Consider the following 14,506-nt stretch of genomic DNA (forward strand, 5'->3'; position numbering starts at 1 on the left):
TTATTTACTTTCCGCACTCGCACTACTTTTATTTATTTTAATGCACTTTTACTTTACCATGTCTAGCTAAATTTATAAGGCTAGAATGTAAGGATCGTGATTAAACCAGTAATCCGTATAAATGTTTGTAGAAACACTTAAGGGCTATTTTAACTTTCAAATTAAGTTTTCCCGCACTTCAATTTCGTTGGGTAAGATCGAAAGTCGTCCAACGTCTTTTTAAACTTAATTGTTTTTAACTATTTCAAAAACAGCGAAAGCGCTTTGTCTAGTTCATTAGGAGATTTTAACATTAAGAAGAAAAGAGATTTTAAAACTATTTTCGGACGCGTTTATAAGTTTAGAGTCTGGTTCGTAAGAACCTCTTTTGGTTAAGAAATCCAGGTTATAATACTTTTCGACTTAGTCAAGATACTATATTTCTTAAAAATAGGTTTACTACTCTAACGCAATGCGCGCCTTTTTATAAGTGACAATAAGAGGGTTTGATTAGGGAGTACAACTCGGTTCTGAATACGCGAAAGCGACAGTTCCTGTTAAATTAGTTCTTTTCAAAGTAGGAAACATTGCCCATAAGTAGTTTTATTAGCAAGTACTTGGATTATTAATTGATTACGTGAATTACATTCGACCCTGTCTTTACTAATTATATTCTATTTCAATACTTTACTTTTTATTGCACACTACAAAAACACTTATTTTGATTGCCTTTGATAAACATCATAACGACAGATAACGATAGATTGACACTTGGTCTCTGTGGATACGATAATCTTTTATAATACTCTGACGCGTTCGTACACTTGCGAACATCAAGTTTTCCAACGCATCATGAAACATCTAGCCTTTAGCAACCTGAACCTATTTAAATAATCATCTATTGGTTCTGAGTGTTTTCTCTTAACACTGGATAATTCTTTCAGACTTATTTTGGTTTGTCCCATGTAAAATGTTCATGGAACAACCTCTCTAATTGGGTCCACGTATACACTGAGTTTGCAGGCAAAGATGTAAACCAAGTAAACGCGTATTTTGTCAAGGAACTAGGAAAGTATTTTATTTTCAAATTTTCATTACGGGTTATCTCTCCTGCTTCGATCAGATAACGTGCTACATGTTCTATGCTGGATTCACTAGTATCCCCTGAGAATTTTGTGAACTTGGGAACTTTCCATCTTGGTGGCAATTCTTCTGCAGAATATATTCCGACAGTGGGGAAGCGTAACTGGGCCTTTGTAATCCCATGTTCACCCCATTTTGTGTCATTATCGTTTCGACCATGGCCGCTAAATTGTTTTCGGCGGGCAAGTTATTATACCGGATTCGCTGTTGCAACATAGCATCAACGTCTTGGCCTCTCTGGATTACTATCCTTCTAGGCTCCTGTGGAACAGGGATTTCGACACGAGGTTGTTCGACTACATCTTCTTGGTTTCTGACGTTTTCCTGGGGATTATTTAACTGTATTTGATTTATTGTAGGCTCTTCTTGAACCGCCACTACTGGGTTCTGAACCACTTGTTCTCTGTGTCGAGTTTGAGGGACCCCAAAAAAGTCAGCAATGCGCGTCATTTGCGCTGCCAACAATTGGTTTGTTTGGGTGGTGTTTTGTATTAGAGGATTAAACACCACCCCCATTTGTTGTGTCAACATTTGGACCATATCATGATTACTCTCGTCCATTTGTTGTCTAATTACTTGCGCAGAATTATTTGTTATTGCTGGCATGTAAAGTGGTTGTTGGTTTAGTCTATTCATGTTTCTGCCATATCCCGACCCTTGTAATGGTGAAGACATATTGGCCATAGAATCAGAATACAATACTGGCGAATTGTGTAAATTGGCCATTACCGAAGTTGGCATTCCAAATGGTTGTTCCCTACCAGGCAGAGGCATGGTGAAATTTGTCACAAAAGTCCTAGAAGTATTCCCTATGGGAGGAGGTGTCCCAACAGGCACTTGTTGCACCCTAATGGACGAACTAGGTGCATTTTGCGATATTGAAACCGCTGGTATTGACCCTGTTGACAAAGGTACAGCCTCTGACACGGGGACTGATCCCACATTTCCTCCTGTCGAAGGGATAGGGTTGGATACTGGGATTGCTTCATTTGGATTAGGATTATTTGGATTATTTGGCTGATTCGCCATTTTCCTTACTCTCGTTCGTTTAGGTCTTTCTACGTCAGATACGGCCAATCTACCGCTTCTCAGTCTCATACAACGAAGAAGAAACCTTGAGTAAAGATTATTTAAATTTTAGATTTTTTGCACAGGTCCCACTGGGCGTGCCAATTTGTTCGCTGTAGATTTTGGCGAACAACCTCTGGTTTTCCAAAACTTGTCGAATTGGGTTACTTGCAGGATCAACCATACAAATCCTAGGACATGTGCAAATTTAAATAACTTTGTAACTCTTTAGAAAGACCTTTGTATCCTTTTATTTGGTTTACTAAGTCTTTCATGTCGAAAAATATTGACTAGAAGTGCGCAAGTAAAAGCAAAGTTAACAAGACTAAGATAAATGGCGAAAAGTAAATAGCGAAGCATAAATTGTCGAAGAGTAAATGCAAAGGGTAAATGACTGGTAAAAGTAAAGGAACATTGGTAAAGAACTTTGAAATTTATAAGATAAAACTTTAAAGAAATGGTGTTTGTTCACACGTACATTTTCCATATAAGACTCTTTTCTCTCACACGGGTACTTTGAGTATTTTGCAGGAATTTTTGTACAAGTTTTCACACACTTTTTCTGATAACAACTATCCTATTTATATACAAACAAAATAACTGTCACTAACGAATAAATCCTAAAACTATGACATTTGGCTTTCTGCAGGACTTCCTTTCGTCAGGCGCCTCCACGCGTCTTCTGCCAAACGTGATAACTCTTTTGAATTTGAATTTCCACTTCACGTCGAAATGATGCGTCTCTTCAGACTTGTCAAAATTTGTCGAAATACCATAACATCATCCATGCCTGTCAAAGACGTCTTTTCATCTGCAAACATCTTCTCTTGTCAAAATGTCGAACCACCAATCTGTCGAAGTGTCGAAAAACACTTGTCAACTAAACTGTTAATTTCATGGCGTTATCTATCGAAAGAACTATTTTGCATACTAATCTCATGGCGTCAAAAACGCATGCATACAGCTAAAGGATGGATCAATTGTTTTGAAGGAGCTAACACCTGCAACTCCGCCCTATCCACCAGGCTACGACGCCAATGCTCACTGCGAGTATCATATGGGTGCCCCAAGGCACGCAGTAGAAAATTGCAAGGCCTTCAAGCACAAGGTCCATGACCTGATTGACAGTAAGGCAGTTACTTTCACGCCAGTTACGCCAAATGTTGCAATAAACCCCATGTCGGCGCATGCGGAGCACAGTGAAGCTCGGAGATAAAGCTTCTCACCGACCTGAACAAGCAGAGCAATTCCTAACGAAGGATCAAGAGATGAAGGCCCGTTTCTTTAAATGAAGGCAATCATTATGCCATTTTTACCGTTTTGCATTCTTGTAATTTGTTTTTGTTTGTCTAAGTATTGTATGCTTTAAACATTGTTATTTGTATTTGGTCTTATTAATGGGGTGATTATGCGTGCTTTGAATCAATCTTTCATATTCACTTATCTATCACATTTGCAAAGCACAAACACTTACTCTTCCACTCCACCTTCTTTATCACACTATTGTTAGTGAATATTGGAAGGAGGATGACGAAAACAAAATACTCATAATTGATGATTGTATGTTTTCGGATAAAATCCTGTTAATGATGTACAGGCATTGTTTCAAATCCCCAAACACTTGAGAGATAAGGAGTTAATCCCTAGTCAACCACTTCGAGCCTAGAAGTAGGAGTTTCTTTCGGATCTACAAAACCCTTACGCTTAACCTGGGGCAGGGTAGTGTTCAGTTAATCTGACTTCACATCTGAATTACAAGATGAAATATCCCATACAAGGATCAACCACATAATATTCTTCGCACACATCTTGAAGTGTCGAAGGAACCATACAAATCCAAATGTTATGTCGGTTGTTCTTCAATAACCAATGACTTGGCAGTCACAATCTTCCAAAAAAAAATCAAAGAAAGAGCCTGCTAAGTCCAAAAAAAGGAGACTTAGGCAAAAACTGGGGCAATCCCGATGGATTAAAGCTTCAACAAGCGGTCCATGCAAAAGTTAGGGATCAAAGCAAAAATCGAAAGAGACAATGAAAGTCCTCAACAAAACAAAACAAGAATCGGTGACCACCATACCAAAATCTAAGGGTCACCAACATCCATGAAGAGCAAAATGAGGTGATTGCCATTTCAAGAGATCTTACATTGTCGAACTCTCGTAAAAGTTTAATGTATGTGTCAAATTAACTGAATGTAGGATTGGAGATCATCATGAAGAAGGGATGGGTTAAAATAAACTTTGAGCCCTATATCCTTTTGTTTCAATAACCATGAACCAAGCCACGTTACAACCCTCAAAAGACCTAATTAAAGTAAGGTTTATTCTGAAAGCATACTACAACAAGGTTGTGTAAACTGACTCCTGGAGATTTGCTAATATTTTATTCTCACTGTGTCACTCACACACTAGCAAAATCAAGCACCGCGACTGGACTCATGATCCACTCGCCACACACTACCACATCACTCCCAAATGAATGATTGTTTTTTCAAAACGTGCATGACCATTGGATTAAAACCACCATTCCTTGAATAACAATTTTTAAGTCAAGAAGTTTGCCATCATTTTTTTCTTTAATAGTAATTGCCGCTTTACAAATAGTCTGACTAAGATCAGTGATGTTATACACAGTTTCAAAGTAGCATTGGAAAGCATGAATCTCATTGATATGTTTGTCTCTACCTTTTTGGAACTTCTTCTACAGGGAAGAGAAAGCATCTATTAAATATTGAGATAATGTTGTAACCTCAAGAAACTATTTTGCATGGTAGGCTCTCCACCAAGTGTAGAATTATTTGGTGCAATAGAAAGTTGGGTGAAAAGGAAAGGGTGTGAGTACATCACCATCAATAGCATGTCGATCAAGACGTTAAAGGTAGTCACTCTTTGAGTATCCAATAGTGCAGAGGCAGAGTTCATTCTTTCGATTAAAAAAAGGACTTAGGCACAGTTTGGCTAAATCCAAATTAGAGTGACACCAAATTGGGTTGGTAGCACAATATCTTTACGCCATCTTTGGAGATCCCAAGTCTGGTTGAAAGAAGTTTTGGAGTAAGGAAAGCTTCCCATACCTCCCTTGATTCAGCTTCTTGATCGCCAGTAGCAGGAAATTTTCTGGTGAATCGCTCAGGCCTATGATTTCTATTCACAAAAGGAGCCATGGTGGGAGTGAAGTTATGTCTTTTAACAAACAACATGAAGTATTCTGAAAAAGCTTCCCTGTATATTCGATTTTCATCAACTGGGGTCATTCCAACAAGTCGAATGCCTTTAATGCGCCTGTTCTTGATGTCTTCATCATCATTGTTGGGTTGTTTGACATACAAGGAAGGTTCAAATATGGAATTTATCCAAAGATGGAGTAACCAATAATGATTCATATAGAGATACTAATATCAATTGGCTAAGACAGATATCTCGCCCTTCGTGTAATTGGTTAGCCAGGGTCAAGTATCTCTTCACTACCTTCAATGACTTGCAACACTAAATATATCTCAACAACCACAAAGCTAAGAAAGCGATGTGTTCTTTATTAGACACTTCGACAATATCAATGTCATGATGATCTTCGATGTACTTTCCAAAACTAACATGGTTAGTATTGAAATTGATGGTGTCCTCATCACTCTCGTTGGGATTGAAACTATCGCCAGTTGGGCGAAGGCCAGTAATGGCCGCTATGTCAAAAATGGTGGGGGTAACCATTCCACAAGTAAGTTGGAATGTATTAGTGCTACTCTCCCAAAAATAAAAGGTTGTGATAATCATGTTTTGACAAAAAAGAGGACTAATCCTCGACAACTGAATTAAGACATAAATCCCTTGATTTTTCCAGGTTTGTCCCTTTTGGTTTTTGATTTTATTCAACCAAAAAGTATAATCCTGATTTCTTTTAGGGGGAGGGGAGGTACACAAAACACGAAAAGTAGTAGTCATGTACTCAAGATCAATGAGTTTTTTTATGCTAACTATGGGTTTGGTTTAGTGGTAAGAGGAAAGAAACTCTCTAAGCTTAACAACCTCCACTGAAAGGCCATGCATTGGACCCATAAGTGCATGTACTTTACTAGAAATGGAATAAGGAATCAGTACATGATATTTAAATATACGAAGTTTCTCTTCTTGATTTTGTGGCTCTGGAACATATTCTTGATTTCCAGCAAGAATGGAAAATTACAATCTAATAGCTAGAGGTAGAGATTCCTTGACTCCTTTAACATTTTTGCTTTGGAAGTCATTTTTGAAGGTGATGAACTTGATGCTTGAGGAAGACAAGTTTATAAGAGGATTTTATGAGTGGACAGAAGCAGAAAAGAGAAAAAGAAATAAAGAATGAGTATTTATAGTGGGAAAGAAGAAAACTCTTCAAGTTTGCTCTTGACAAATGGCGCCAACTTCTATGACACGTGCCATATTGTTAGAGGAGAAATTGCAACAGTTTCGTGTATGTAGCCATGTTGTCCTAAAAGAGTGGAGCCATGATTAAAAGTTATAGGTTTGTGGGAACTTACACATTTTTAAGATGAGAGTTGATAGAGAGGTCATGATGTCAATGACTTTAGTGAACTAGGCGAAACAGTGTCAAGAAAAGTAAAAAATGCCCATATCTTCTTTTAGTTAAAAATGGCATTTTGGGGGGAAATTTGTTAGTTGGTATTTTTGACAGGGTCAAACATAAATACAATGAGAGAACTTAGAAAATTTGTAAGGTTAAAAGGACATTTCGACACAAGATTTCCAGTTGAGGAAGTTGAAGTCTCAGATGTAGGATAAAGATTGAGATTTAGTATTTTTCTAAAAAAGGATTTTGTCAAACATTTCGACAAAAACTTGGTTTAAAATTTCGACGCCATTTGTCAAGTAAGACACGTCAACAATCAGTGGTTAGCATGACGAAATATTTTCAAAACAAGTAACTATTTTTCAGTCTTATTCGAAGGGACACATGGACGGCATTTCAGAGGCGAAAAGCATGCAATAATTACGTGTCAAGTGCTGAAAAGGAGAATGTTACAAACAATTATTTTGTATTGGTATAAATAGATGTTCTAGTGTTAGGATTAAGTGTGTTGTGTTGAATTCACTACAAAAACTCACAAACTCAAAGTACCAAGCAAAGCGAGAAACAAGTTTAATTGAGTAAAATGCATGATTTCTGAACACCATTTCATTTAATGCAAAGTTTTCACTTTAATTTATATTCTTTGTAGTCCTGCTTTCATTCCTTTGTTATTTTCTTGTCACTTTACATTATTCTTTCATAAAAGTTTGTCACTTAGTCATAATAAAACCCTTTATCTTTCAAAATAATCTATCTTTTTGCACTATTTTACTTTAAGATTTTGACCACGTCAAAGTCCTTCACTTTCCTACACAAAACTCATAAAAATGTTTAGTATTATATTATAGGATTATCTGGTTAATCCTGCAAGTAACCTTTTATAAGAGACTAGCGCTTGTTTACTAAATTTCACAGTAAACACAATTATCCCTAGAATAACATTAATTCATTGTTTTTATCATGAATTAACCAGTCATAGTTATACCCTAAAATCCTCAATTTCAACACAATTTCATCACTTTATTAATTGATTCATGAACACCAAACAAAACAATAATAAACACAATTTATCACATCAATCCATGACAAAACAGAATCATAAACATTCATCTATCATACTCATCATCAAGCAATAGAGAAAAATCAAAACCCTATTAGAGGTTAAGGGAAACCTCTATACCCTTTCATAATTTAGGCACCCTTAATTGAATAATCTCCACCTTTACCTTGTAATTCCAGCAAAAACAACAAAAGCAAGCTCCTATGGATTCTTCCTCTCAAGCCCTAGCTCTCCCTTCCACTGCTCTTACTCTCTAATTCACATACTCACAAAAGGCTCCCATGACCCTATTTCTCTAATTTTTAAAATATATAATATTATAATTAATTTACCATAATTATTATTTTTTCCCAACCAAAACTTCACTTCTCACCACTCACCACTTAATTCCCTCAAAATACATAAATGACTCAACTCCTCATATATTACCAATTTCTAATTATTTAATTAATTAAATCTCATAAAAAAAAAATTAAGTATAATTCTCCAAAAATACTACTCACCGACCCAACCATCCAAAATCACACAAATAATTATTTAAATAAATCACTTAATTAAATCAAATAAATAGTTAAATAATTAAATAAAAGGATAATTAAGTTGGGGTTTTACAACTCTCTCTCACTTAAAAGAATTTTCGCCCTCGAAAATTACCTAACTGGAAAAGCTCTGGATAAGACTCTCTCATATGACTCTCGAGCTCCCACATCACACTGCCACCAATAGAACCTCCCCAAGAAACCTTCACTGAAGCGATCTCCTTGTCTCGTAAGTGCTTCACTTCACGATCCTCAATCCTCAACGGCAAAGTCTCAACCGTCAAGTTCTCTATAACTTGCACAACATCTAACTGGATCACATGAGACGGATCAAGAATGTACTTCCTCAACTGAGACACATGAAAAAAATTATGAAGATTTGAAATATATGGTGGTAATGCAACTCGATAGGCCACCTCCCCTACCCTATGAAGAATCTGAAATGGACCAATGAAATGCGGCGTAAGTTTCTTAGACTGCAACACACGTCCAACACCAGTTACCATAGTAACTCTCAAGAACACATGATCTCCCTCATAGAACTCAAGTGTTTTCCTCCTCTTATCATGATAGATCTTCTGACGACTCTGCAAAGCTTTCATCTTCTCTTGGATCATCTTGATATTCTAAGTAGCCTGCTGAACTATCTTAGGTCCAAGCACAACACTCTCACCAGAATCATACAAATATAGAGGTTTTCGACACCTCCTACCGTACAATGCCTCGAACAATGGCATTCCAATACTAAAATGTAAATTGTTGTTATAAGTGAACTCAACCAACGATAAGTAATTGTCTTAGTTACCTCCCTGCTCCAAAACACACGCTCTCAGCAAATCCTATAAAGGTTGAATAATCCTCTCCGTCTGACCATCTGTCTGCAGATGATAAGTTGAACTTAACTTTAGCTTAGCACCCATCGCTTGTTGCAAGCTCTGCCAAAACCTCGATGTGAACCTCAGATCCCTATCAGACACAATACTCAACGAAATATCATGCAAGCTAACGATCTTCTCAATATACAACTCAACTAACTTCTACAAAGGATAATTGATCTTAACTGATATGAAATAAGCCGATTTAGTCAGTCTATCAACAATAACATAGATGGAATCATATCTTTTTGTCGTCTTCGACAAACTCGTCACAAAATCTATGGAAATATTGTCCCATTTCCATTCATGAATACTCAACGGTTGCATCAGACCCGACAACTTCTAATGTTCAATCTTTAAGTTCTAGCAAGTCAAACACGCATAAACGAACTCAACAACTTCCTTCTTCATTCCTGGCCACCAAAACATTTTCTTCAAGTCTTGATACATTTTAGTAGCGTCGGGATGAATACTCAAATCACTCATATGTCCTTCCTTAAGAATACTTTTCTTAAGTTTTGGCACATCAGGTACGCAAACTATGTCTCAGAATATTATCACATTATTCTCACCAATTTTGAAATCACCTCTTTTACCTTGATTGCTTAAAATAAGTCGGTCAACCAATCCCAAATAAACTTTTTGACATTCTCTTATCTCTTCAAGGATACCAGTAGTCAGCTTCAATGTGCCTAACTTCACACTACTAGGAGTTTCTTCACATACCAAACTCATGTCTCTGAACTGTTCAATCAACTCCAATTCTCGAACCATCATCGACATATGCAACGACTTTCTACTCAAAGAATCAACTACAACATTGGCCTTAACATGATGGTAACTCAAACCAAAATCATAATCCTTCAGAAATTCGAGTCATCTCCCCTGTCTTATATTCAACTATTTCTTATCGAAGAGATACTTCAAACTCTTGTGGTCACTGAACACTTCAAATATGGAACCAAACAGATAATGTCTCCAAATTTTTAACACGAACACTACGACTGCTAACCCTAGATCATCCGTAGGATAATTCCTCTCATGAACTTTTAGCTGTCTGGAAGCATAAGCCATAACCTGAGCATTTTTCATCAACACACCACTTATGCCCATCTTTGAAGCATCATAATACACAACAAAGGATTCACTTGGACTTGGAAAAATCAAAACCGGAGCAGAAATCAACTTCTTCTTGAGTTCTTGAAAACTCTTTTCAGACTGAACACTCCACACATAAGTTTTACCCTTTCGAGTCAACTGAGTCAAAGGTGTAAGACCCCAATTTTGACCCTAAGATTCCTCCTGCAATTTCATCATAAGAATTAGCATTGGGATCATACCTTGGCATCCTCCTTACCCCTCCTTCATTGGGTTTGTTTGGGGAGAGATCACCAAGTACTTTGTGATTGTATCATACTTGTATATTATCATTTTACTAACCAAAATACCAAAAATATGTCTTTGTATTTGCCTAACTCTTTTGTAGGTAGGGCATGATCTCCATTGATCTATCAAGTTCATATCTAGGGTTTAAGACCCTCATGACAAAGAGTACAACCATGAATTGATACAATAATGGTTATGAGCATCATATATGAGTTCCAATGGTTTCTACATGCTGTATTGATCAAGTTTTCTTCAAGAGTTTGAGGGTGATTTGCATTGGAAACCCTAGTTTGACTGGGTATTTTGAGTAACTTCTCCAATAAGCTATCTCACCAATTGATCAAATTTCTCAAGGGACACTTCAAATATCATCATATTATGCATATATGATCTACCATGAGCCTATAAAGTCAAGAGAATTGAAGGTTAGCAAGTTGGTTGATGGTGGTTGGCCAGATGAATTTATCTGATCAAAACTGGGTCTCCCTAGACCCTATCTCCTACAATTTTCACCATATGAAAATTATTCCAAGAGAAACCTTACTCTAAATGACATTACAAACAACTTTAATGTTGATACCTAGAGCTAGTTTTTCTTGGAAAATCATTTTCTATGTTGAAACATTATAGGTCATTTTGTCTAAACCCTAATTTAAAAGTCAACTTCCCAAGGCCATAACTTGCTCAATTTTTATAAGATGAAATATTTCCAAGTTTCACAATAAAATTCAATATGTCTACTTCAAGTTTTATGTTTGGAGTGAGAGCTAATTCAACTTTTATGAGCATGTGATATGAGGCTACATTATAGGTCACTTTTGAGCTATACCATTGATCAAGTGATTTTTCCAAACATCAAAAATGCATAACTCTAACATTTCAAATCTAAATGACATGAAATTGGTGACCATTTTTAAGGTATTTGAGATAGCTACAACTTTGATGAAGACACTTTTCTCATTTGAAGCTCACATAAAACGTTAATCAAGGTGGAATATTGAGACATATGGCTTGACACTTAGAAAAAATTCCAATATGTTAAAATTTCCAAACTTCCACCTCAAAATTATTCAAGTTACAAGCTTCAAATGGAAAAGTGTTGAACATGAAAGTTGTTCCTCTTGATCTAACCTTTCCAAAAATCCCAAATTCATCCATTTTGGACAAGAATGAATAGGCTGCACATGGCTTGAACATGGTGTCATCATTTGACAAGATTGAACTTCAAACATCCATGCACAATTGCCTAGCTTTCCAACATGACTTCAGCCTTGCTTACACTCAATTATGGATCAGATAGAGTGATTTCATGGGCCTGCACACGCCCATGCACTCATGCATCACACATTGCTAATTTTGGAAGTTCACTTCAAGTGTGCAAATATCAATTGAATTGGCTATAAATAGAGCTCCATATGCTCAGAATTTCACACACATTCGCGCCAACTTTGATCCCAAACCTCTAACCCTCTCATTCCAAAGGATAATCCTGAGAATTTCACTTGAAATTGAGTTTGAATTCTCACTGTTTTGAAATTCAAAACTCCAGGGATCCAAGACCTTTTGAGCATTCATTTCTTCTTCTGCAAGCATTTGGAGTGAGATCAAGCACGAGCCAAGGCAAGAACAGTTGAATCCAGACCTACATTGAAGGTATTTTCCAGAAATTTTAATATCTTCGATTCTCTCTAAATCTTGCTCAATTCTCTTGATTCCTTGGTTGTCTGAAGTCTTACCAATGTAGGCAAGAAGATTGAGTTGCTTTGAGGCCAAATCGAAGCAACTCAGTTCATGTACCTCAAATTTCAACTTCGTGTATCTCTCAATATACTTGGAGTTAGGATAAATTGAGGTCAGATTCGTGCTCAGTGCCATTTTTACTTTGAAATCATGTCCTTCTTTTTACTTTTGGCGATGGTTATGACTGGACCAGTCCGGCGAGGCTCACCTGAGAAGGAGACCGGAGCTGTAGCTCCGGTGGTGAGTTGGTGTCTTTAGAGCCACATGATCCTTTTGAAATGAAATAATCTCGTGCGCTGGTTTGAATTACCTTTCTTGTGGCGCGCTGACTCAGACGTATCGTGGATAGCGCGCTTGTGACCACTTGATCTGCCGCCTCAATTAATGGGGAGATCAAGTGGTCCACGTTTTTTCTGATCATTTAATTTTCATTTTAATCCTTTTATTTTTATTAATTCATATTAATTTTAATATTGATCCAAAAAATATGAGAGTTTCACCAAAAAATTTCAAATATTTTCCTCTTTCATATTCTAAATTAAAATTATTTTTTGAATCATTATTAATATTTTTCATGATTTAATTGATTTTGCATTTGTTTTTTATTGTTTAAAAATACTTTTAAATGTCCAAAAATTATGAATTTTTTTCTCCAAGGTCCTTTGACCTTGTTTGACCTATGATAAATCTCATGGCCATTTCTTTGGTGTTTTGATGAGGTTTTAGGAATTGGACAAACCATATTTAATTTAAATGCCTTATTTTAGTATTTTTTTAATTTGAATAAATGCCAAATAATTTTGTTGACCAATTGTGATGACTTGTTTGTGTTTGACTATTGTTGTTGGGTCTTGGTCAAGGTTGATTTGACTTTGTTGAGTTAATATCATTGGATTTAGGGGATTGATGGAATGTACATTCCATCTCCCAAAATGAATGGATGATATTAATTTGGTAAAAGTCCTCCTTTGACCAATTTGTGTTTTGATCCATTCCCCTCTCACTTCATCTTATTCCCCTTCTTCATTCATTCCATTTGGCCTATGATATCTCAAAATCCTAAGGCTAGTTGATTGAAAAATTAACATGAGTATGGATGAGATTAGGCCACACCTTTTGCATATTCTTTTTGTGTGTGGTATGTTTCATGAGCATAGTTCATAATACTATGTCTCTAACATGCATTAACACCAAAATTATATTGCCCGACCTCAAATAGTTGTGACTTCTACATAAGTCCAATTACGATTGCTTAACATAGCGCTAAATTTGTGACATAAAAGGCATAAGAATTCTAGTTAGTGAGATTGTAAGTCTCCCCTCTTTCATGGTATTGTATGAAAACTTGGCCTTTTTTCCTTTCCGTGGAAGATGTCTTGGTTCAGGGATCCATGCTTGTGATAAGTGGGTTGAGTGTTCTCCAAAGAATATCTTAAAATGAAAAGCAAAAGCAAAAGAAGACTAACTTCTAACCTATTAACTACTAACTTTTAAATTCAAGCCATTTACTTTAATGCAATTTACTTTTAGCATTTTTATTTCATTTGTCATTATTCATATCATTCTAATTGTTTATGTTAATGCAATTTTCACTTTGTCCATTTGGACCATATTGTGTGATATATTTTGTTTGGGTATGCTTTGCTTGTTTGTGTGGTCTTTGACCATTAATGTACATAATAACAACAAAAACCCTAAAAAACTTTTGTGGGGACTGTTGACTTGATCTTGGACAAATGGACTTAGAATCTAGGCAACCTTCCTATGCTAAAGGACTTGGCCAATGCCAACTTATTGAGAAACCAAGTGCTTGCAATTTGAAACTTCATCTGATACATCATTCAAGATCCCTCCGAGTTCATCTGCAACATGGTCATTGTGAAGCTGTTATTTTGAACCTGTGACTTGTGGAATTCATCTGTTACATGGGCTACTTTGAGGAAGATCATGGAATGGGTAAGCATTGGATGTGGACATCTTTATTTGATTCCTTGCTCTTCAAGATAATATAATTGTGAATTTGTGGGTTGCTTGATTTTAAAAGTCCAAGGGCATTCTGGGTTTCTATTGACATTCTTGTCTATTGGATTGCTACCCATTTGGTCAGATCTTTTCAACTCTAAACTTTTAATTTTGTACATAGGATAGTCTCT

At 36.3% G+C, this 14,506-nt stretch overlaps 1 protein-coding gene across 1 annotated transcript; it reads right to left on the reverse strand.

Annotated features, from left to right (window-relative positions):
• Window positions 1–7,553: 7,553 nt before the first annotated feature.
• LOC127123545 (uncharacterized) lies at window positions 7,554–8,858 on the reverse strand. Its single transcript, XM_051053755.1, has 2 exons — window positions 8,468–8,858; window positions 7,554–7,561 (listed from the first exon to the last, which is right to left on the reverse strand). Exons 1-2 carry the CDS (start codon window positions 8,856–8,858, stop codon window positions 7,554–7,556), a joined length of 399 nt encoding a protein of 132 aa, XP_050909712.1.
• Window positions 8,859–14,506: the final 5,648 nt, after the last annotated feature.

The sequence above is a fragment of the Lathyrus oleraceus genome, chromosome 2, assembly GCF_024323335.1.
Source record: "Lathyrus oleraceus cultivar Zhongwan6 chromosome 2, CAAS_Psat_ZW6_1.0, whole genome shotgun sequence".
Taxonomy (NCBI): Eukaryota; Viridiplantae; Streptophyta; class Magnoliopsida; order Fabales; family Fabaceae; genus Lathyrus; species Lathyrus oleraceus.

Coding starts and splice junctions, on each gene's coding strand:
- LOC127123545 (XM_051053755.1), bottom strand. CDS start 8,858: ATGGTAACTGGTGTTGGACGTGTGTTGCAGTCTAAGAAACTTACGCCG.